Genomic DNA, 24,892 nt, shown 5'->3' with positions numbered 1-24,892 from the left:
CCCCCCCATTTCCAATGCCCCATTTCCGTAAACAGTTAACACACAACACCAACCAAAAACAAGGCCAACCCCATCACATGAGAGAAAGGGGGAAAAAAAAATATTTTTTGGTGCTCACCCCAAACCCCTCCCCTATCCCCCATTTGACAGATAGTCCAACATAAACAAGCACACTCACAAATGCCAAGAGAAAGAAACCTAAGACCCCCCCTCCCCAAAGGAAAACCCAGAAAGACAAATCCAAACAATGCAACCCCATCCTACCCCACCCAGGGAGGCCACCCCAACATGCCCCCCCCCCCAAGGTTCTCTCCATCCTTCCCCTATTCACTCATTCCCCAGCATCGGTTCCCCTCCCCAAACCTTACCAGGTTATCATTCAAGGGGACGTTGGGGCCCTCTCTCCACCACTCCTTCACTAACCCCCAAAATGCTTATGTACAAGGACAAGTCCAAAACACATACACACTGTCTCTTCCCGTCCACACCCCACTGGGCACAAGGGTGTCCTCACACTCCCAAAGCAATACAGGCGTTCCCTTACAGGGAGGTGGCCCAAGGCCCCTAGCCAATTCAAATCGTTTGCCTCACCCTCCAAGTAGTCTTGTTGGAGGGCCTCCCAGTTGACCTCCAGGCCTATGATGAGCCGGGAAGAGGGGACCTAGCTGGTTGTCTATAAAAAGGTCATAGAGGTGTCTGTGATTTAGTACCAGGCCACCCTTGAGGCACCCAGGCTTCAGCTGCAAGTCCAGGTGGATGATGAAGCTCATCACAGGATTTTATAATTCGCAGTAAGGAGTGTTATAGGGTGCCAATTAGCTAGATCCAACTGATCACCCTTCTTATACACCAATCATGCCACGTGGACAACCCTGCCCTCATGGACTGCCAGCCTTTATAAGCAACATGGAAAGCCTCACGAAAGGCCTTATCCTGCAGCAGGCCTGTGTTGAGCTTCCAGAAATTCTGGCCTCGGCTCACTCAGGGCAACCGAAACTCCAACAGTGTTGTGGTCGGAGGCCCATATGGGATAATTAACATACTCCCTTGCCTCCTGCCATCTGGGGACAAACAGGTAGTCGAGCCTGGACCAGGCTCCTCAGGAATTACTCCATGTGAAGCTTGGCCCACTTGGTCCACTCTGCTGGCATCAACCAGGTGAAAAGCACTGCAAAGAGTCTGCAGCTCCATACTCCCCTCTATTGCCAGTGCTCTATCAAGGGAGACATTGAATTCCCCACTGAGGACCACCAGTCTGTTGGTAAAGCAGACGTGCTCCAAAGCCCTGAAGAACCCCCTCCCCCCAGTGCAAGGTGCATAAACGTTTATTAGTCTGAGGGTTGACCCCTGGAATCTATGCCTGCGACCCCTCCTTGGGGACCATTCTGGGCAAGGAATCCTGCACCAGCATACCAACCACAGCAGGGGGAGCTCCCTCCTCCTCTTCTCCTTCTATTTTCTGACCTTCTTCTCCTTTCTTATCATTGCTCTCTGTTGCCTCCTGCTTTTGCCTTCTTCCCTCCTCAACATTTTTCTGCTCTTTGTTCTGTCCCAACTGGCTTCCCACCTTTTCAACCTGGCCTTCTCCACATGGTTTTGCAGAGCCCACTTGGGAGCTTGACAGACTTTTTCCTCCCTTCTTTCTCTGCCCCAATTAACTTCTGATGTCCTTCTGCATCAGGGGGAGCCTTCGTCAGCTTCAAGCCGGGCTTTTCACACCTCCACCCTGCAAGTCTTCCAGGGAGAAGAGGTCTGCAAAAATTATCTTCCTCAGTGCACATCCCCTGTAGAGGTGGTCTTCCCCTCCACAAAGGCTGCACTTTTTAGGAGCACTGCAAGCCGCCGACACCTGCTTCTGAGACCCACAGAAGTGACACTTGTTACTGTTAAAGACAGGTTTTGTGTGCCCAGCTGCTCCACATTTCCTGCAGGTTACTGGGTGCCCAGAATAATAGAGGAAGCCGATGGCCCAATGGCAAAAGACCTTGGAGGCTATACCACCCCACCAGGAGCTGTGCAAAAAGCGCACCTGGTATTTCCTTCTTCCAGTCCAAATCCAAAGGCATTACAGATTTTTTGTCCCCACTCCACCTTCAAACAAAATCTGTGAAGAAAATGCCTGATATTGAGCTCCTCCACAAAGGGGTTGTACATGTGCACTGTCACCAGCACATCCTCCCAAATGTAAATAGCCCTTACCTTTAGGCAGACCCCCAGGCAACGACAAAGTCCAAACAGGAAGTCATGTCCCCAAAGGTTAAAGGACCTCGACACACTCTGACCAATACCAACAGATCAACAGAAACGTTTGTTGGGTTTTGTCAGATCAGTGTGTTAACCCTGACAGTGTCAACACATGTTCAATCGGCGTTTGTTGGTCATGGAATGCTTGAGGAGTGTGGTATGATTTTTCCAACATACTCTAATGTAATCTGACCTGGGTAGGAACTGCCATGACCATGAGGCAAGCATCTCTGAAAACCCCATAGAAACAAAAGCTAGGTGCTAGGCATGTTAAATAGTTGTTGTGGGTAAAATGGCAGATTTCTGAATGAATCAGAAAAAAGAAGATAAATGATGTGTGTGTTATTTAAAATAAAAGTTTATTTTGACTCCTGGTAAGGATCATCTACTCTTGGGATCATCCGTTAACCGTATGCCATTTTCCATATTCTGTTTCACGAAGTAAGAAGCGAAATCGCAAGGTTTACAACTTAAATTTGCATTAAAAATATTGTTCATAATGTATGACCTAATAATGGTCTTAGCTTATCACATAGCCTACCTTAAAACATGTCTTTCTCCGAGTTGTTGAAACAGCTTGGGGGCAAACTGAGCAAAATTTTGAAAGCTCCACACATCCTCTGTCTGCAGTTCTCTGCATAAATTTAAGTAAGTGCACTGTCTCTCACCTCACAACAACCAAGGCTTCACCCAGAACCTCTTTCGTTTAACTCATCTTTTCAGGTGAAGAATGGCACATAAAGTCACTAATAACAGTAAAATTTTGATTGTGGTACAAGGATCATCCATTTGTCTGAATGTCCGTAAAAAAAGTTTGTTGGTGTCTGTTGGGTAGTGTGAACATGAAAGTTGTGTTTCCCAACATTCTAAATTCATTGGCCAACTTTTAAAAGTTGGTGACTGTTGGTGTTGGTAGGTGTTTGGTGTAATGTAAACCAGGCTTAACAGTCACAATCTGGCCTTTGTCAGAGTCATGCAGATATTTATGCTTGCCCATTTTGCCCTGCTTCCAACACATCAACTTTGAGAACTGACTGTTCACTTGCTGCCTAATATATATCATACTGCTTGACAGGTGCCATTGTATCGAGATAACCAATGGTATTCACTTCACCTCTGAGTGGTTTTAATGTTATGGCTGATCAGTATACATTTACGTTACGATTCCAAATTCATCACTGTACAATTATGGACAGATGCCCATGTCCAGATGGGAATGATGGACCTGCACACGAGTGCTGCAACATCCACCTACTGATTTCAACAAGCCTCTGAGACCCTTTTAACAATTAACTCAATGAATAAAAAAAATATTCAGCTCATATTTAGTATTCTATTACTAAACAAGTGCGGATATTACACACTACTTTACTTTGTTGTCTGTTTTTTATTTTATTTATTTTTTTAGCTTGGACAGGGTGAGACTTTTTTGTGTTACTCTGATTTATTAGGTAATTAGTTCTGCTGTTCAGACCCATTTTAAAATCAAAACAGCTTTTGCAGTTAGGACCCAATCATTTTCAAACACTGACAAGTCAAGGATCAAGAAATCATGTACTGTACAATAACATGCACCAGTGTTAAAATGCACATGCATAGCTTCTCAAATGTCTCTTATAATTGTTTGGTTCACTGATAAAATCCTGAATACTGAATTATCATTAAAATGTTTAACGTTCAGTAAACCTAGCAGAATAAATTCAAAGATGGTCGTCAGAAGACAGCAGCATGGTCAGGATGAGGCTCAGAATGTCTCGGTCTTGAACTTCTTGTGGTTTGTGGGGTTTGATATTTTTTTTTAAGTCAACAGTCAGTGTTGAAAAATAGTTTGTCTAAAGGGGCTGCTTCCCAGAGGTGCTGTATATATGCTCAAGACAAATGAAAACAGAGACCAATATCAGTCATAGATATCCAGTGCTTTCACTGCTGCTGCATGAATGATTTTCAGCTACATGAAAGACTGTCAATTTGTCTCCATTAGCCTCATTTTAACATTACAGCTAGCTTTAATTACCTAAAAAATGTGGGAAGGAAACAAGGACTTGATTATATATAAACAAATTCTCATCAGTTAGGGAACAGTAGTAGATGTGTAAATCTCAGACCTCACAATAAGTTCACTGTAATTCTTAAGGCAGTGTAATTCAGTGTATAAAATCTCATCAAACATTTCTTTAAAAAAATATGCTGAATACAGACATGCCACTAAAGGAATATAGACAATAAAAAAACAATACAAGCTTTAGGCTCTCAACCAGCAGACCTGTGCTGGAGGTAGACTGGGGAGCTGGATTTAGCAGTTTTATATGTTAAAATCGCCTGAGAATTATATTTTGGACAAAAGAAAAGTGCTTTATGGAATATTCACTACAATTCACTATAAACTCGGTCAGGTCAATAGCTCCAATAATGATACCAGCTCTTCCTTATTTCCCACTTTATCTTTGACATATCAAAAATACCTGAATTATAACAGCAAAACCAAAAACAAAAAAAGACAAGTAACAAAGCAAGTATTGGTTCCTGGCCTCCTCCTGGAACTTCTGTACAGTTCTTGAAAAGTCTGCAGTTACCTTTAGTCAGGTATGTCTATCGACAGTTTAGGGGGAGGGTCAAAGTATTTCCCAGGGAATGGCATGATCTCTACTCCTTTGTGGAAGAACATGGGGGCAACTTTCAAAGGTTCAGGGACAGCACGTGTCTCCTCGAAGGTGTCAGAGTCATCATGCTGCAGGTTGTAGGAGATGTTGCCGTACTCTCGTAGGAGAGGGAAAAGCTCCAGAAGGAAATGGCAGAAGTCTTTGCGGATGCCAAACCACCCTGTGTAATCGTGTACAAGTGAGAGTTAGAGCTGAAAAATTCAGTGCAGTGTTGTCATATTCATAGCATTTATCTTGTGGCCAGAATGGCAAAAATAAAACATTACTCAGCTTAAGTACAACTTAAAGCACATTTCCATTGCACCATGAGACTTGCCGTGACTCTGCATGTTATAGCTACACTCACTGAATACTTTATTAGTAACACCTGTACACCTATTCATTCATGCAATTATCTAATCAGCCAATCATGTGCAGCAGTGCAATACATAAAATCATGCAAATACAGGACAGCAGTTTTGGGTAATGTTCATATCAACCATCAGAATGGGAGAAAATGTGATCTCGGCGATTTTGATCGTGGCATGATTGTTGGTGCCAGACGGGCTGGTTTGAGTATTTCTCTAACTGCTGATCTCCTCAGATTTTCATGCACAACAGTCTAGAGTTTACTCAGAATGGTGTAATAAAGAAAAAACATCCAGTGAGCAGCAGTTCTATGGAAGGAAATGCCTTCTTGATGAAAGCGGCCAATGGAGAATGGCCAGACTGGTTTGCGCTGACAGAAAGGCACATCGGGTTCCACTTCTGTCAGCCAAGATCAGAAAGTTAATAGCAATTAACACCCGTTAATACCAATCAATCATCACTTGAATGACACAGTCTATTTGAGTATTGTTGCCGATTTACCAATCTTCTAATGGCTACTTCCAGCATGATAATGCACCATGTCACAAAGCAAAAGTCGTCTCAAACCGGTTTCAGTGTTCCTCAGTGGCCTTCCCAGTCACTGGATCTGAATCCAATAGAACACATTTGGGATGTGGTAGAATGAGAGATTTGCAGCATGAAAGTGCAACTGTAAAATCATGTCAACATGAACCAGAAGCTCAAAGGAATGTTTCCAACATATCGTGAAATCCACGCCACAAAGAACTGAGGCCATTTTGAGAGCCAAGCAAGGCCCTTTGTATTAGTATTACATTTACATTAATGGCATTTGGCAGACACCCTTATCCAGAGCAACTTACAGATGGTACAGTGTTCCTAATAAAGTGCTCTGTGAGTGTATTTCCAGAACCCAAATACATATACAAATACCCCCACACTTAACTATAGTCATTTTTCTATAATGTACAGAGTTGTACATCATACATGAACAGTGGAATACCTTCTGACATTCAGCCACAGGAAATGAGATCTTTGAGTCTTTCTTTTGTATTTTAACATTGTCTGATAAATCATAATTTTCATTAAGGATTAAAGTATTGGCACACTCATCTGTTTTTGGGTGCACGCAGTCGTTAAGTTAAGTTGGCTTCTCTGTATTTTCAAAAAAGATTGCACTCTTGTGTTTGGCTGCATGTACTGCCATTAAAAATAAACTCACCATGTCTCATGTTCTATACACACAAATTAAAAACATAAAATGTATCAACTTTTTTTTTGGAGAAAAATGTAGAGTACTAGTACATCACTAGTCACCACCACCATCTCCAAATAAAGCCTCTCCAACACCCATGGGTAGTATTATGGGATGAAAAAAGTGACGATATGGATAATCATGGATTCGGGTTAGCTGGAGTGCTGCGCCACATGGTTCAGTGAAAACGCACTTCAATACAATCCCTTAAGAGAGTAACGCTATACATAACTACTCACAGTGATTCCCGCCTTTCTGCCCAAAAGTGCTGGCCATGAGCGTGACCAATGAGACCCATAAAGGCACAAAGAGAGAGACATAACTCAATTTGTTATGTCCATCCAGTTTATGAACAAGCAAGATCTGAAGGAGAGAACAAACACAGATTAGCTTTACAATGAAGGCCATGATGGACAATCATGCTAGTTTGATTTTCAGCACTGACAGAATCAATATTTTCATCCAAGACCTGCCAAGTACTGCTTTATCTTGGAAGATTTATAGAGTCAGCAGAATATTAGGCACCTCGAAGATTAGGAGTGGCACCACAATGGTTATCCAGCTCACAGCCATGGTGACGTAAGTACGACGCTGCTCTGCAATGATGTCCACAGAGCGCAGGAAGAGCATGGACCAAATTATATAGTAGAGCACAACCAGACACAGGAAAGACATGAGGATCCACAGTGGCACACACACTACCTACATAGAAGACAACAGAAATATTATTCAATAGTTATTACTATGATCAAAAAGAACAAGAATAATGCCTCTTACAAATTCCTGTTCATGGTTTTCATAAAGGTCATCCTTTTTGTAATAAAATTAACATTTGAACATCCACTCCACTGCTCATGTAGACTGCTTCATGTATTCCTGAGCTAAGGGAATGTTTTCGCTGGTGTGGTTAATGGTACTCAGTTACTGATATCACGAAATAAGCTCTGTGGCTTTGAACTTATCGACATCAATATGCACACAGACAGGTACCTGAAAACCTACAGTCACAAAATCTGCTTGCTTAACAAACCAGTTAACTAACAGCTAATGTTTCATCAACAAAATCATGGTTGTGGTATATATTGTCAGGTTTGGCTTCTGTAATATAAATCACTAAGAATATGACAAAGCAACTTCATGGATGTTTATAAATCTGAGTATTTTCAATCAGGATGGTAACTGACAGAAATGGTAGCATATTTGAGTAGTTTCTTGGTCATTAATTTTGTTTACATATTTGTCAAAATCTTACCAGCCAGTCCCAGGTGATTATTTTGTCCAGTCGCAAGGCAATGAAAATAAACTGGAGAATGTTGACTGAGCAGATTATTTCCAACTGAGTGAGGAAAAATATGAAGAGTGACATGTGAGTCTCGGTTCACTTTTACTTAATTACACTTAAAAGACACCAGTCATGAGAAACTGTTAGTACCCTGAGCGAATAAACAGTGCTATGGAGAAAAGTAACATACTATATGAATATATACATTTATTTCCACAGCACCGTTGGATTGTTAATTCTGTTTGATTCATTTTCTATAACAAGAGCTCTGGACATTAGTGCCAGGCACAAAACATATCACAGGCTTATATCAAAGTGCTTGACTCAATTTAATCTAATTGTTATTGTTTAAATAGTAAATGCTAATTCAAAGGGACTGGTATAGAAGATGCTCTACATAATCTAATACTAATAATAGACATTAAAAAAAAACCTGTGTTCCTATGTATAAATTATATTAAGTATAGCCATTCATATGATGAGACTTTTATTTAAATAATAATAGTATATTTTTTGGAAGGAGTCACCAGTTTCAATGCTTTGTAACAATCAGAGATAAAGCTATAATTTCTCAGACATGGGAAAGTCTTCAGGATGGATGGCTTTGAGGTTTCTTGGTAAAAAGCTGCATTTTTAGTTTTGTTTTATTAACATCAAGAGAAAGGGGAAAAAAAGAGTGGCTTTTGAGGGAATGACTGTTTGTAGCGGCTATAATTTAAGTGTAAATTTCCCCCACGAACATTCCACAATATTAAAAAGACATGTCATTCTTTAATTGATTAAATAATTTCTGCAAATTGTTGTGGTATAAGATGAATAAAACACTCCAGGATATGCTGGAAAATTATAAAATACCCAATGTCGGGGTTGAAAAGGCATCACAGCACCCAGTCATTGATTATTTTTCCTTGTCATGTTTTACTTCTTACTTAACAGATAGATGTGGTCATTTTATTTAAATGTAAATACTGTATTTGTGACTTTGAACGTGCGTGATAACTTCAGACCTCTAGTGCACGGTCATGGCGGAACCCCCAGACACAAGCAGCCACTGACAGAGGCGAAGCAAAGAAGAGGGGCATGAAGACGAGCAGCCAGAAGTAGGAGCCCCTCTCGATTCTGTCACACACCAGTACTTCAAACATCAGCAGCAGAATGTGAATGGTCACTGCTATCAACATGGCTTTGAATTCCACATGTGTCTCACCCTCCGCTCTGTACAGGTGTGCACATACACACACACACACACACACACACACACACACACACAAAGAAAAGAATAACTTATTATAACTTATTCATTAATTTTAGGCAACTATAAACAAAAACACATCTTAAATGAATACACCTGTAATTACATCCATCCATTTTCCATACCGTTTATCCTACACAGTGTCGGGAAGCAGCCTAGCGCCTATCCATGGGAACTCTGGGTACCCTAGATGGGGTGCCAACCCACACATTCACACACTATAGACAACTTGGAAATGAAAATCATCCTACAATGCACGTCTTTGGACTGGGGGAGGAAACCCCTGAAATACGAGAAGAACATGCAAACTCCGCGCACAGGGCGGAGGCGGGACTCAAACCCCGACATTGCAGGTGTTTGGAAATGTGCCAACCAATAAGCCATAATGCCTTTCACCTGTAATTATTTTCTTTTAGTGTACGTATGTGTATTTTTTTAAAGAACACTTCAGCTAAACTGTCTTTACATCCTTCAAGCTCTCATTTAAAGAGATGCTCTTTGGGAAAAGACTGGGAAAGCCAGAAGGAATATGAGAGAGAAATTCTGTATGGAGAGACCTGAGGAATTTAAAGGGCCTGAAAACCAAAACTCCAACTGGTCACTTCACTTTGGCTTATAGGTAGTTATTTTGCTTGGTAGGTCCTCCTGTAATTTGTGATTCTCTGGAAAAAAAAAATTGCTATTCTCCCAATTGTCACATTGTAATCTACATCATGTAGTCAGTCCACTAGTATCATCAACTGTACTCCTGTACTGTAGTCAGGATTATTTCAATTTCTCCTTATTTCCGGCTATATTAGATGCATAACTAACTAAAAACAAAGCAATACATGTTTGGCTATGAGTTTTGTTTGCTCATATATTTTACAATTATGAAACTGTGTGTGTGAGAGAAATCTTTTGACCCAATTAAGCCTTTGCACATGTAGGTAATGCTACAGATCAATGCCAATCAGTGGCACTGCTAGTTTTCCTGATTTGAAAACAGGTCTGTGGAAAAAGTACTCTTCTTCTCATCCCTCTATTCTTTCCTTTGCACTGTATATGTTCATGTCCATGGGCAGAACGGTTACAGAGTGAGCTTTGGGTGAACGGAGTGGAGCTGAAGGAAATGTGAAATTCTATTTGGCTTAAATTTGCAATAACTGACTATAAGTCTTGTGTTTGTAACACACCTATAGCGCGGGTTAGTAGCCCACACGCCAGTCCCAACCGAGGCGCCGATGACAACCATGAGTTTCCAAAGCCAGATGGGTGTGAACACCGCCCAGTAACTCCACTGGATAACTCCATCCAGCTTTAGCGCCAGCAAGATGGAGAACAGCAAAAGGGAGGCATATATGAGGAATTTGCTATGACAAAAAGAGAGGCAGTATGGTTAGATCAACATTACAAACAACTACACTGCGAATATTAGGAGGTTAAAAGGTATCAACTCTAACAACCAATCGCAAATTTCTCCCTAATTGACATACAGTGCATTACAAAGAGTGTAAACTGTGCAGACTGAAGAGGCCTTTAACATTAAGTCCTGCTGTTCAGTAAAGTGCAAAACTATTGAATGTTGACAATGTTAACTACAAACCACATTCCTTATACAGGAGCACACCGATATAGGTAGTATTTGTCCACTTATATAACATGAGATCGGGATAAAGAACTTCCAAATTTTTACAATAGCTTAGTTTCATCTAATTCAAGAGATATATAGTAAAACGCTCAGCTAGCGATGTTACATCAAACAACTTTGCATGTGAATCATTAGCTTGCCGGTTGCTTCAGTCCGTAACCTAGCATTTCCTCTCACCTGGGGTTAAAATCCTGGAACAGTCCTCTTAGATTCATGATAAAATAATAATAAGAATAATCTCCAACCTTCACTACGACACCATGGTTTATAGTAAACAAGAACGATACAACAATCTCCGATAAATATTCTTTGGGTTGTTAGCCAGCAGGTTTGTTTTGAATGTCCACTTCCGTTTCCGGTACAATAGCATTATGGGCAAATCCAAGTTAAAAGTTTGGACTAGTGACGTTCTGCCTCACGCTTTCACGTGATCATTTGACTCAGCTCACTAATGAGAGCCGACTCTTTCGTTTCCCAAACGACTCAATAGATACACAGGTGCATATTCTCAAAAAATTTGAAGATCGTGGAAAAAAGTAAAAAAAAATTCCCTGTAATTTGCATCAAAAGTGGAATTTTCACATATTCTAGATTCATTACACATAAAGTGAAATATTTCAACCCCCTTTTTTTGTTAGGTTTGATAACGGCCTTCAGCTCGTCTGTATTGCTCTCATAGATTCTCTATGGGGTTCAGGTCAGGTGAGTCGGCTGGCCAATCAAGCACAGTAACACCATGGTCAGCAAACCTGTTACTAGTAGTTGTGGCACTGTGGGCAGGTGCTAAGTCCTGCTGGAAAAGGAAATCAGTATCTCCATAAAGCTTGTCAGCAGATGGAAGCATGAAGTGCTCTAAAATCTCCTGGTAGACGCTGCATTGACTCTCGACTTCAGAAAACACAGTGGAACAACACCGGCAGATGACATGGCACCTCAAATCATCACTGATTGTTTAAACTTCACACTGGACTTCAAGCAACTTCTGTGCCTCTCCACTCTTCTTCCAGACTCTGGGACCTTGATTTCCAAATAAAATGCAGAATTTACTTTCATCTGCCCCATGATTGTGGTTCTGTGTACTGAAACAGACTGAGAGATTAAAGGCTCAGGAAACCTTTGCATGTGTTTTGAATTAATTAGCTGATTGGAGCTCTTCTCAGGTCATCAAGACATTTCTGTATTCTAAATTCTTTATTCTAATATTTGGAGTTACTGGATTTTCATGAGCTGTAAGCTGTAATTATCAAGATTAAAACAAAAAAGGGTTGAAATATTTCACTTTATGTGTAATGAATGTAGTATATATGAAAGTTCCACTTTTTGAATTAAATTACAGGAAAAAAGAACTTTTCCACGATATTCTAATTTTTTTTTTTTTTTAGATGCACCTGTATATATTTTATATCAATCGGTCAATGTTTGCAAAATTTTTACAGTGATTGTTCTTCTTTGCCTAAGTATGGCTGAAATTGTTTCAGGAAATCCTACTTCACCTAACAAATGAACAAAATACCTTTGTTTTAATAAAGTCTATTTCAAAATCAGCAAGGCACAGTAAATGTGCATAAAATAAGCATCCCTGCGTCCGTGTTATTATTTCTACTGTGTCTGTGCTCCATTTAGAAGATAATTTATACCTATAAGCAACCCCCCTAACATACATGATGCATATATATGCACATACAGTATAGGCAGCTCATATATGCGAGTCGACTCTCAACGTTCATGTAAAAGAGCCGACTCGTTTGCGAACAACATATCACTTGTTCAGACGTACTGTAACAAAATGCAAGAACATTTGCATTTGAAAATAGTGTTTAGTGTTGTAGCGAAACAGAAGTAACCGAATGCATATTATTTGTAATTTAATAGTTCATCATCAGGAAACAAAAGCTTCCAACAGTAAATAACAGTGAGTGCTGTTAAAACACATTTGAAATATTTACAAAATATCCAAAAGGATAAGTAAACAATAAGAAACGTCCAAAACAACTGTAAAGAGCCTTCAATTAAACATCATTCAATTTAAACTTGGTCACCTGCTGCTGTAGCAATACAGTAATATTAATAATAATAATAATACTTATCGTTGTCATCATCATTATAATCAACAGTATATGGGAAAGATGCCACATTTGGTTTTGCGTTCTTAAAATATTGAGGTTTGTGGTAGACATTACTGAAAATTGATGCAGTGTTATTCCGGATGATTGGAAAAAAAACAAAAAAAAAAACAACATTTCAAATGAGGGGAAAAAAATGAGACACTTGCACAGGCACAATGGAAATGACAGCATCCTACAACAACATGCTGCACTAATTTACAACCATTTTTTAAAAGTAGCCACCTGTGATCTTAAGTGCCCTTAAGCCATAAAATATCAATTATTAGTATTTTCCTTGCCCTTTTTCATAGATCACCCATTTTCCACATTTTACACACGGACAAGAAAGTTGAATAATGGTTCAATAATTGGTTACAAGGTTTCATATAACAACCACAGCATACTGACATACAACAGAAAGTGGTCAAGCCAGTAACAGGTATCAAGTCCAAGTTAATGACAAGATGAAATATTAAAAGTAAAAACCTATTTGTACTGTCCTAACTACATTCTGATCATCTACATGTGTCAACACATTAGAAAAAGTAATAAAGCACGCATGGCTTGAAAGACAAACTAGAGAATTAACATCATAATAAATTAAATAAATTGCACTGAGTGAAAAGCATTACATTTACACAACTTCTTCTGCCTCATATATAACTTGGCTGATTCTGGTGAAAAACAGCTCAATCTATACTCTGGAAAGCAAAGCCAAATGTACTCTCCTGAAGCTTGTCATGAATTTCTAAGAAATCATAAAGAAATTAAAAATGTACATTAATTCAAAGTACAGCTTCATTCTGTAAGATTTTTAAACACTGTTCACAACACACCATAATCAAAACAATTCCTGTCTCAAAGACTTTCCCCCACATGCTTTAAATACTTTTAAGACTTTCTGAAAAACAGTAGCCTGTCAAACTATGCGTGCCTTAATTTTAGTTCCACACAGCATTATCCAGAGAAGAGTAACTTAAGAGCTAATTCGTATGAAGAAATTCGTTAAATCGTATAAACACAGCTTTTCTTGGACTAGATTTGAAACTGAGTGCATTTGTGGTTTTCAGTGGACCAGCTCCAGCTGGCTGGCAGAGAAGGGCAGTACCCCACTCACATAGTAAGCAATGCCCAGAGAGAGCAGGGCGATGATCACTAACAGCAGGAGAACCCTCCAGAAACCTAGATCCTCCACAAACTCCTGCCAGGTGGAGCGAAAACTGGACAGTACACCCTCACTGTTCTGCAGGTTGGGGTTCAGCAGTGAGTGGCTCTCCATTGCACTAAGAATCAACACACAATACACATACATGACAAGACAATACAGGTATAAGGCATAAAACAATTTAAAATACTGTAGATCAACAGACAACTTTTTTCTCTCCATTTAATATTTTAATATTAGGAAAAACCTCAAACAAAAAGAAATAAAACCAGACCATTAAAATATCCTAAGAACACTCACTGACTTCCTGTTTCAAAAAGAAATAGCCCAAAATACGAAATCAAAACACAGCTCTAAAGCCATTTACTGGGTTCTTTAAGTACATATTCTTATCACATAACCTACCATGTGTACATAAATATACCAGCCTGGGGGAGATTGTTTTTAATCAAACAAAGGCTGCTGGCTCCATAAAATGCTCCATGTCAATTGAAAGTGGTGCCAGCTGGAGTCTCTTCCCGCTCACCTCTCACTCTCGGCCATCTGCATGGTCTCTAGTTTGGAATGAGTGCCTCTATTGAAGCCCTTCACCTCCTGCTCCTCCAGACCCTCCAGCAGCCGAATGGCATCTTTATTCACACCTCGCCGCTTGGCCAGCACCAGAGGAGTCGAGCCATTATGATTACTGCTCAAACACAAACAACGCACAGCCTACATTCATGGTGCATCTGTTCCAAAACCAACAAAGCCAACGTGGTATAAAAAATAATAACTAGGCATGAGTTTACACACAGTTCTGATTTTGAGACAACATTTTATCATCTAAAGTCAAATCTTTCACAGTCTTCTCACAGCACAAAGCCACTGTTATAGGCAATGACTGCATACAAGATGAGAGCTGCAGGCTTTCAGGGTTTTTCAGCTATTTATACTGTGTGTTGTGCAAAGACATTTTCTTAGCATAAGAATGTAGGTCTTATTTAGGTAGCTACAAATGGCTGTAAACAGTTGCTTCCTTGGACCACTGATGCAGTAGTTCATTACTTTTTGTTTATAAATCAAGTTTCTGAACTTGCGGTCATGGTTCCAGACCAGCCACACTTTGGTGCTGGAACCTGAACTAATTTTACTGAATAAACTCTCCTATAGTGGAAACAAATGGCATCGATTCAATATTATGTAAAGAACCAGCACGTCATTGGTGATATATTAATGCTTAGAGAACTCTGAACTATTAAGTATATTTATAATGAATGACACAAGCATTAAACATCTTACCAGATGTCTATCTTGAGGCCATTGGAGACAAGGAACTGAATGGTGTCAACATGTCCACACAGATGCAGCGCCGTGTTTCCCTGATAATCGGTGGCTAGCAGATCTGCACCAAATTTGTGCAGGAAGCGACAGATCTCCACATTGCCACGTGCTGCTGCTAGGTGAAGGCCAGTGCGACCTCGGTTGTCACGGATGTTAGGATCACAGCCTGTCTCCAGGAGCCGTCTGGCGAATGCTAGGTCTCCATCAATGCAAGCCTGAAGTAATGGCACGCTCGTCTGTGACGTGTCATTGATGAAGACATATGACATGTCCGAGAGGGTCTCTGAATATTCCAGTGTACCTACAAAGTCGAATCAAAACGATCAGGTTATGTGTACAAATATGGCCAATGTTCTTTCCAACTTAAAAACAATCAGTCAACATTCGAAAGTTTCTTTTCAGGCATCTGCAACCTAACACACACAGTTTACAAACATCATATTACAGCATGTTTCATGTACTGTTATTTAGAGGATCTGTGCGATTTGAACACAGCCTTCATGCACATCAGTGCACATCATGTGTCAGTATATGGCTTCAGCATTTTTAATACATCAGCAATCGAGGACAGGCAAGAGAAGGCTGGATCACTTGCTGGAAATATAATGTTTTAGGACTTATATGCATGTTCTTTGCACCGATCCCCCAAATTCAGCAAAAAAGAACATGAGATAAAAAAAAAAAACAGGTGGTAAATATTACAACGGGTACTTTCACAGGAAAGACTGCAACTTCCACCCTTCCTGGAATGAGAATTTGGCTTTCTTTGTGATGAAAAATTGGTTTCTTTTAGGGTTATGAACATTTTAGAGGGCATGAAAAAAGAAATTTCAGAGCTTAATCATTTACCATTTTCTTTTATTCTCAATCTAAGTAACACTCTCTAAGAGAATTTTCAAACATAACTAGGTATAATTTAACAGAGAAGTGCTTTTGTACTGTAATACTACCCTATTCTTCACAAAACCTGACAAATTTGTATCATTGCATGCAAAAAAATTTCTCACAAAAAAACTGTCCTCACATACAAATGCATCACCACATGCCCAAATTTAATCAAATTATATTCTGACTTCCAAGTGAACATACAATTTAAAAAAAAAAATCTGCCTGTTTATATTGCAAAAGCTATATGTAATCAAATTATATTGCTTGTGATCTACCTCTATTTAGGAGAGGATAAGATGTTTAACATGAGTACTATTTATCATATACAGAAAGCAGAGAATTGTAATAAGTTGGCAACACAACTGAGCAGTGGATAGTATTGTTGTCTCACAACTCCAGTGTCATGGGTTTGATACTGAGCTCAGGCAATTAGTTTCTGTGCCTGTTCTACCCGTGTTCGTGTATGTTTCTGACAGGTTCCGAATTTCCTCCCACTGTCCAAAAACATGCACGTAGGCAGACTGGCTATGCTAAAACTGGCTCTAGGTGTGAGACTTAGAATTGTAGTACAAGAATATAAATGCGCAGAATCAGCTCCTTTATCACCAGCAAGAGACGTGTAAAACTATAAAAGATGTGTTAGATTTTGGTTGGTGATGAGAGGCTGGATAATCAAGACTGATATTTGGGTTTTATACTCTTGAATATCCAGCATCTCATCACCAACCAAAATCGAACACATCTTTTATAGTTGATCAAGAACTTCTTAAGGCAATGATTAGATGGTCAGATGGGCACGATTATGGTTGGACCTAACGTCTTCAGGAAGGTAGATCTCCAGGAAAATAGTTGGTGACCATGGCTCTAAAGAAATTGTTAGTATATACCTCCTTTTGATTAGCCATTTTAGGATTTAAAAAATAAATGGTCCAATTTGGGCAAAAAAATATTTAATCTGATCAGTAATTTTTCACTATATTCACACACACAACTTTTTGAAATTTTAAGCTAAAAGATATCACAGTATGAATGAATAAAAATACATTCATCTAGCATAAGCATTATTTTAGGTTTTACATTCAATTTAAATGTCATTTTCTGAAGTGGGAACCTTTCCTGTGAAAGAGCATGGTCATTAGTGCCCCAATGTGATATATGACACTACCACAGTGTGTCAGTTCTTTCACTCTCCAGCTCATGACACCAGAAAACTCAAATAATCTCAGCTGGATACTGTAGACTTGTCCCCAGGAGCTGACTCTGTAATTAAAAAAGACTACACTGCGCATACTGAACATCGTTTCAACACAGTAATGCTGTTCTACTTGTTCTAGGTGTCACCCAGAAGAGGACAGGTTCCCTGTTGTGTCTGGTTCCTCTCAAGGTTTCTTTTCTTCTTCTTGCCACTCGTTCATTTGGTACCTAAATATAAATCTATATCTGGATAGCTCTAAACACAATGTGTATTCTCAAAACTACCATACATATAAAACTGGATACAGTGGAAAAAAAAATCCAAACAAAAACCCCAAAGTCCTAATACCATCAAACACTACAACCCTCAATATAGAATAGCTTGTTGTCATCCTTTGTCATCGTCTCTTTACTTTTGCTGCTAAAACCACCAAGTTATTTGATTTCTATTATAAAAATGTGTGTTTATTGTCAGTACTGAGCTGTTTGGAGACTAGTAGATGGGAAGTCGCATAACTACGACACTCCCTAAACGCCATCAAACCAGAGGAGTGCGCGAGCAGGGTGTGAATAAAAACAAACAAACAAAAACACCAACATCCGACATTACTGCACCTGAATCATAACACTGAAAACGGAAGTTTTGTGAATACTGTTTATTTATTCAGCTAAAAGATGATGTATCAATTTCCTTTTGAAAGCACAGTGTAGAAAAGTGCCCTGCCCCGCCTATCCCATAGTATTACACTAGACATACAGTATCTCAGTGCACACAGTACACTAACTACACCTGCGACTACACCTCAGTGTGAAACCATTCAGATCAATAGATCACATTTACACTACTTCATCTGTCTGGTTACGCAGCTTAAATAACAGAACAGAAATAGAGCCTTAAACAACGCTTTAAACAACACACTACGCACACCATTTCTGTGCGTAATTAAATGAATTTTTACCTGTTTATAATGAGCCAAATCAGTTGAGAAAATATTATTCCGCAGCTGTTCCACAGCGGAACTGTTGTTTGTATTGATGTTGAAGGCACTGCAATATCTCTTACGGTTTGCAATTAAAGCGTCACACCGCCATCTGGAGGATTGGAGAAGGCTTTAGTCAAATCCATCCACCCATCTAGCCATTTTACATACCACTGAGTCACGAGGACGCCTGGAGCCTATACCATGGACTTCAGGTATAGGACAGGGACAGGGTGCCAACACATCGCAGGGCACAACCACACACACACTCACAATACAGACAATCAGCCTACAATGCATGTATTTGGACTGGGGGAGGAAACCAGAGTACCCAGAGGAAACCCCCGTAGCACAGAGAGAACATGCAACACAGGATGAAGGCAGGATTTGAACCCCAAATCCCGGAGGTGCAAGGCAAATGTGCCAACCACTAAGCCACTGTAACCTGGCCTACGTACGGATAACATGGATACCTTTTTTTGTTTGTTTGTTTGTGTCAATTAAAAAAAAATTATAAATAAAAACTGTATTGTGTGTTTTATTCAAGTTGCCTTTGCTTTATATTGTATTTGGTTTGAAGATATAAAACTATTTAGTATGAGATATACAAAAAAAAAAAAAAAAAAAAACAGAAGAAATCTGTATGCATTACTTTATTTGTTGAAGTATCTTTTTAATACCATTTAAGAACATTCCTGCACAGACATCTCACACACACACACACACACACACACACAGCTAGTCCACCTACTGGCACATATTGGGAGGACACTGGACCTGAGGGAAACCTACACAGACACATATGAAGGCAGACAAACTGTAACTTGTGCTCAGGATTAAACAACACACCCTGACCTATGGTCAGGTGTCCACAAACTTTTGGCCATAAAGTTTAGCTTTGATCATTTCACCTGATGTTTTATTGTTGGTTCATTCTTATTCAGTAATAGATTTATCTTGTCAGGGTTGTATCCAGGTGAATCTGGTGTCTATTCCTGGATCAATGGGAATGAGGTGGGTATACACCATTGATGTGACCCCAGTCCATTACTGGGTACCACAGTTTCATAATCGTTCACACCCATGGGCAATTTAACCCACACATACTTAGGGAGAACATGCACAGAAATGTGAGTAGACAACACTAACCACTGTGCCCCCAGTGACGTACTGTTATTTTATTTATAGCTTAATTAAAGTAACCCATGCATGTAGCCTAGTGGTTGCATTCAAAAATAATCTTACCTATTCGACTTGAAGATAGGTGTCATAGCACAGCAAACCAGTGACTCCGTTTCCCAGAATGCACCAACAACTACAGGCATCTCCGAAGAGGACTACACTTCCCAATGTAACACACAGACACATCACCTTCTCATAAGGACTAATCACACACACCTGTTCCTGATCACAATCATCACACCACACAATAATAGAGACTGTTCAGGCACTAGGCTTTTGCAAAGTATACGCTCAGTTGCCTTATATCGTGTCTGTTTATTCTGGTGGTTTGACTTTTTGACAGATCTGTCATGTAATGGAGGCTGAGATGGAAGTAAGTGCAGGTTAGCTATTTTAATCCAAAAACAAGTCCAAAGGATAAGGCAGAATACAATAATCATAAGCATGCAGAGGTCAGGTGATCAGGCAAAGAGCACAAACAGGGCAGAGCGGGGCAAAGAGACAAAGTCATAAACGTAAGCAAAGTCAAAACACCAGAATAACCGGACTATAAGGCTTGGTAACAACAGAGACAAGGCAACTGAGCATATACTTCACAAAAGCCTAGCGCCTGAACAGTCTCTGTTATAGTGTGGTGTGATGATTGTGATCAGGAACAGGTGTGTGTGATTAGTCCTTATGAGAAGGTGATGTGTCTGTGTGTTACGTTGGGAAGTGTAGTCCTCTTCGGAGATGTCTGTAGTTGTTGGTGCATTCTGGGAAACGGAGTCGCTGGTTTGCTGTAATATGACAATAGGCCTATAATCCCCAACCAGATGATTTATATAAAACCAATCTACAAACTCACAATTCCATGGGAAAATCACAGACCTGGAGCTGCTTTCTATTTGTGCTTGCATGTTAGAGTTGGATTCTGTGTTCAAAACATGACAATTAATATGTGAGCAAAGGTATCCATATTCACATTCGTGTTCTGCAGGTAGTCAATTACATTTTTTAGGCCTCTTTAGTTTATTGATACTAATTTCCCAAGGATGTAAATTAGCGATTCATATGTTAAAATATGCATTTTGTTAACTCTTTTGGATTAATTGCCTTATGTAATGTTTGTTGAACTCTTTGTTTGAGAAAGTACACACCTTAAATACATACTTTTTGATGAAATTGATGGAAAGTCTGTAATATATTAAATGACAGGTCAGTAGGGTCTGTTCATATAATTTTGTTACCATACTTTATTTATTAAGGGGCACAATAATACACTGAAACAGCTTTGGTTAATTTTTTTTTTTTTTTTAAATCTGTGCACTGAAACTAATACTGGAAATTCAGTTATGTGATAGACCTAAATTTATGTAGGGGAAAATGTATTTATTTAATTAGTGTAAGAAAAATACAAATATTGTTATAATATACACATAAAGATATATATATACCTTTAGAAACCATCCTTAATGTACAAATCATACACCCAGGTTTTGCAATTTACTACATTGTTTCTTTCCTACAATATGACAAAACTGCAATTTAATAGCTTACACACATTACAGATGAAACCATACTGAAAACTCAAGGCTACCAAAGAGAGCTTTAGAAGCTAATGAATATAGTGGTTACATATTAGCCTGTCTCTTTAAGAAACTTTTCAAACGCATCATAGAAAGACTAAAGGATAACAGCAGTGATTACAGACATTTTCAGTAACCATAGGTATACTTTTGGATGTGGAAAGCAGTGAATATCTAATGCACAGATGTTTTGCTCAGTTGAATGGCTCCTTGTAGGCAACATTGTAGTAAAGGTGAAATGATGAGTATGAAAATAACATAGTTCATACATATTTAGAAAGTGAAGTCTATTAATCAGTGTTAGATTATGTGAGACTGTATTTTAGAGTTAATTGAGATATTTGGCAAGGCACCTGTTGGAGGTAAAAGTGGAATGTTCATTTTCTACAGTGACTAAAGTTCTTTTTATATTATTTTTTTCCAGATATTCATTTCAGTGCAATACTTTAAGGGTACATTTGTGGGGGGTTAGAGAGGATTATAATTTCACGTGTTAATCACAAGCCACAATCTGCCTCATTTGTGTACACTACAAAGTGCACAAATATTTGACTAGGTGAACCAGAAGATTTTGGTTTGTGTTACAAAATGCCTGCAGTCTCACGTTAATGTTTCAGTGCTTCCCATCAGGGATTTGGGACACACTCTCTGAGGTAGCCATGAATATGTAAAACAAATATTGAATAGTAAAAAACAAACAAACAAACAAAAACAAAAAAAATGCAGTTTATCGTAGCACCAATGTTGTTAAGTGAAATAGAAATTAACATCTTTACTTGGAGCTGTTTGCCCCTCCTAACCATGGCCTTGTAGAAGGCTCCAAAAAGCACCTAGAAGAGAGGGTCTCAGATAATCAGGCAGTCAGTCAGTCAATATTTGCGTTCTCATTTCTTATTCTCTATTCTTTCTGTTAAAAGTCTCCTCTCCTCTCATGTGCACAGGCTACAAGATCTTCATGCAGACCTGGCAGCGGCTGATGCGGCCACGGTACTGATCGCCCTTCAGGGTCTCTGAATCAGGACTTTGTGTAAACTGCCTCTCCTGTTGCACAGTGGTTAGCCAGAAGCTATGCTTGTTGTTGAAGAAGAAACAGGTGCCCCGAGCCCCGTTGCATTCGATAAAAGGTGTTGCACGGAAGTCTTCTAAACATGAGCCAGGAGAAACCAGCGACTGGCCACCTCCTTCAGCCCCTGCAGCCGTATGCTGATCAGAAGACACACAATAATGCAGAATTACAATAACACCAACACAGAATGAAGGCAAGGCTTCCTTGCCTGTACTATACAGAAAAATATGGAACATATGGCACTTCAGAAAGAGGCAATTCAACAAAGTCACTTTAAGAATGTGCCCTATGGCTCTGCAGTAACTCGCCTGATAAAAGAACCGATATAAGAATATAAGAACTGTGAGGATTTTTGGGAGCTACATTGAGCTTATGTAGGTGTGATGAGATGAGTGTTTGATGAGATATTTACAATCAAGTATCTTCTTAGAGGGTCAACTTTTTATTTACTATGTAGTGGAACAACATTGATAGATGTCCATCCATCCATTTTCTGTACTGCTTATCCTACGCAGGGTCATGGGGAGCCTGGAGCCTATCCCAGGGGACTTGGGGCACAAGACGGGGGACACCCTGGATGGGGTGCCAATCCATCACAGGGCACAACTACACACACACATTCACTCACTACGGATAATTTAGAGATGCCAATCAACGCATGTCTTTGGATTTGGGGAGGAAACCCCTGAAGCATGGGGAGAACATGCAAACTCTATGCATGCTGGGCAGAGGTGGGACTCAAACCCCCAACCCTGGAGGTGCAAGGCAAACATGCTAACCTCTAAGCCACAGTGTCCCGCACCCCCATTGATGAACGTTTTACTAATAATATTGTCATAGCTCACCCAATATCTAATATTAATTTGCCAAGTTATATACTTCCTGTCAGGCAGATTTCTCTTGCAGGCCAGAGCACTGGAGCTTTTTCTTATGGAGTCATTGTTACATTTATAGCTTTTTTTGTAGAGTAACTTGTAGCTTAGCTATCTACAACAATATAAGTGCTGATTCTGTCAATTCATTATTGCCTTTCTCATATTGAAAACTGCAGCAGTCTGTTTATTACCCAGCCTGCAAACATGCTAAAACATTTACTATTCTGAAAATCCTTGAACATTCTAGGTTTTTCGAAAAGAAACAGAGAAACAGAGTGTGTATGGGTATATGTCTCACCATAAGGAAGGAGTAACCAATCCACAGGCTCCTCCACCCCCGTGGACAGGGGGGAATAGTGACGTCTTGGCTGTGGACAGCCACAGCTTGAGATGGGGCTTCACACACTGAACAACGGCTGATGTACTGAGTAATCTGCTCATTTTCTACTGGCATCATGGGAATGGGTGCTGTTGTGGACAGCCAGTAGGACTTGTCATTGCGGCTGGCATAATAACAGAGTTCATTGGTTGTGCAGTAAAGGAAGGGAATAGTGCTGAAACGAGGTAGACAGGAGCCAGCCAAACCTGAGAGACCAGAGAGGAAGTTGTAGAAAGAATATGAGAAAACAAATGGTGGAAGACCATTGAAAGAAAAATCATTAAGCCAATATCATCCTTATATTGATATTTGACATTTGCTACACTACTGATACAAAAATTTCTGCATGTTTACTGATGTTATAATACATTACACTAAATCTCTAATGTCTTTAAGTGTTTTACCCAGGTCTTGGTTATGCGCCTTCTCCTGTCCTTCTACATAAAGCAAGCTATAGCCATCCCACAACTTGTCCATGCCCTGAGGGCACATTGGCACCTGACTGGACTGGCTGTGCTTCACCAGAGTGTAGCCGATCCCAATGGCACGTCCAGGCAAACCTGAAGGACCTGGTTGTCCCTGCCTACCACGAAAACCTGAGCAATGAGGAAAGAGTGGATGAGGAGAAATTAAGAAATGAGGGGGAAATGATAGTGGTAGCAGAGGACAAGTACAGGTGAAATGGAACCACTGGTAGAATAGTGGCAACTGAGAAATGAACGCTAAGCTATTAGACATTCCTGCATAGTAAGGATTTGTTTTTGGTCTGACTGATCATTTCTATGCACACTTGCCAAAGTTCTGTTTTCAAAACAACCTAGCATCTAAGTAATTCAAACCAAACAGCAAATGAACTAAAAGTATCAGTTTTGCACTGATTACGACTTGTCAGCATGCTCTTAGACTCAGTTTGTACTTTCATTCATCATGATATATATTAGTGGTGCACTGCAATGGACTAGCATCACACTCAGGGTGTATTGCCATTTATTAAGCCTAATTTTTAAGTTTAATCCTTATGTGAAAATGTATTGAGATAGTGTTATATCAGTGTGCTTGGAATACCACCAAACCTGATCACACCAACACCACCAGAGCCCACCTTCAGGGCTGCAGAAAAAAGTTATTCAAAGGTATTCATCACCAAGCCTGAGAAGTGATGCTCACAGAAATCCAAGGAAATTAACAGTTCCCTGTTGATGACTAATACCTAACAATGGATGCTCCTGGCTCATCAAACATGAAGAGTAAAAATCAGGTCACCTGGAGCTACAGAGGTCTTAAAGCCCCTCAGATGCTACCAAACAGTACATTCCATACTCTCTCATGTATCATATTTTTCACTCACTGCAACCAAACCAGGTTTGGTTACAATACCTTTCTAAAAAACATTCAACTCACCACTGCCACCAGCAGATCCTTGATATCCTGGAACTCCAGGATCTCCAATGGGTCCAGAAGGTCCAGCTGGACCAGTGTGGCCTGGATTGCCCATCGATCCAATCTTTCCTTTGGGGCCT

At 39.8% G+C, this 24,892-nt stretch overlaps 3 protein-coding genes across 6 annotated transcripts in view; all 3 read right to left on the bottom strand.

Moving 5' to 3' along the window:
* Positions 1 to 1,473: 1,473 nt before the first annotated feature.
* On the bottom strand, positions 1,474 to 11,744 carry LOC128610185 (transmembrane protein 185A-like). Of its 4 annotated transcripts, XR_008386321.1 has the most exons (8): positions 11,400 to 11,744; positions 10,196 to 10,372; positions 8,776 to 8,983; positions 7,739 to 7,822; positions 7,012 to 7,188; positions 6,726 to 6,849; positions 5,754 to 5,859; positions 5,072 to 5,651 (listed from the first exon to the last, which is right to left on the bottom strand). XR_008386321.1 is itself a non-coding variant. In XM_053629319.1 (7 exons), the coding sequence occupies exons 1-7, from the start codon at positions 11,492 to 11,494 to the stop codon at positions 4,820 to 4,822; spliced, it is 1,110 nt and encodes a 369-aa protein (XP_053485294.1). In that variant the 5' UTR covers positions 11,495 to 11,740; the 3' UTR covers positions 1,474 to 4,819. The 4 variants fall into 4 exon arrangements, 3 of the variants coding, with proteins under 3 accessions (XP_053485294.1, XP_053485295.1, XP_053485296.1); XM_053629319.1 differs by lacking the exons at positions 5,072 to 5,651; positions 5,754 to 5,859 and adding an exon at positions 1,474 to 5,064 and having other exon boundaries at positions 11,400 to 11,740; XM_053629320.1 differs by lacking the exons at positions 5,072 to 5,651; positions 5,754 to 5,859 and adding an exon at positions 1,474 to 5,064 and having other exon boundaries at positions 10,828 to 11,488.
* A 754-nt stretch (positions 11,745 to 12,498) lies between these two features.
* ankrd46b (ankyrin repeat domain 46b) lies at positions 12,499 to 19,136 on the bottom strand. Its single transcript, XM_053629322.1, has 4 exons — positions 18,282 to 19,136; positions 15,199 to 15,541; positions 14,447 to 14,605; positions 12,499 to 14,038 (listed from the first exon to the last, which is right to left on the bottom strand). The coding sequence occupies exons 2-4, from the start codon at positions 15,507 to 15,509 to the stop codon at positions 13,822 to 13,824; spliced, it is 687 nt and encodes a 228-aa protein (XP_053485297.1). The 5' UTR covers positions 15,510 to 15,541; positions 18,282 to 19,136; the 3' UTR covers positions 12,499 to 13,821.
* Positions 19,137 to 20,452: 1,316 nt separating this feature from the next.
* Positions 20,453 to 24,892, bottom strand: part of col4a6 (collagen, type IV, alpha 6) — an 83,393-nt gene continuing 78,953 nt past the window's right edge. Inside the window, exons 43-46 of the mRNA XM_053629318.1 lie at positions 24,774 to 24,890; positions 23,777 to 23,968; positions 23,292 to 23,578; positions 20,453 to 22,255 (exon numbers count right to left, since the gene is read on the bottom strand). Coding sequence (XP_053485293.1) covers positions 21,995 to 22,255; positions 23,292 to 23,578; positions 23,777 to 23,968; positions 24,774 to 24,890 — 857 coding nt within the window. The 3' untranslated portion in view covers positions 20,453 to 21,994. The remainder of the gene's footprint in view (positions 22,256 to 23,291; positions 23,579 to 23,776; positions 23,969 to 24,773; positions 24,891 to 24,892) is intronic.

The sequence above is a fragment of the Ictalurus furcatus genome, chromosome 7, assembly GCF_023375685.1.
Source record: "Ictalurus furcatus strain D&B chromosome 7, Billie_1.0, whole genome shotgun sequence".
Taxonomy (NCBI): Eukaryota; Metazoa; Chordata; class Actinopteri; order Siluriformes; family Ictaluridae; genus Ictalurus; species Ictalurus furcatus.
Note: the sequence above shows the minus strand (reverse complement) of the source record. Positions and strands in the feature narration are given on the sequence as shown.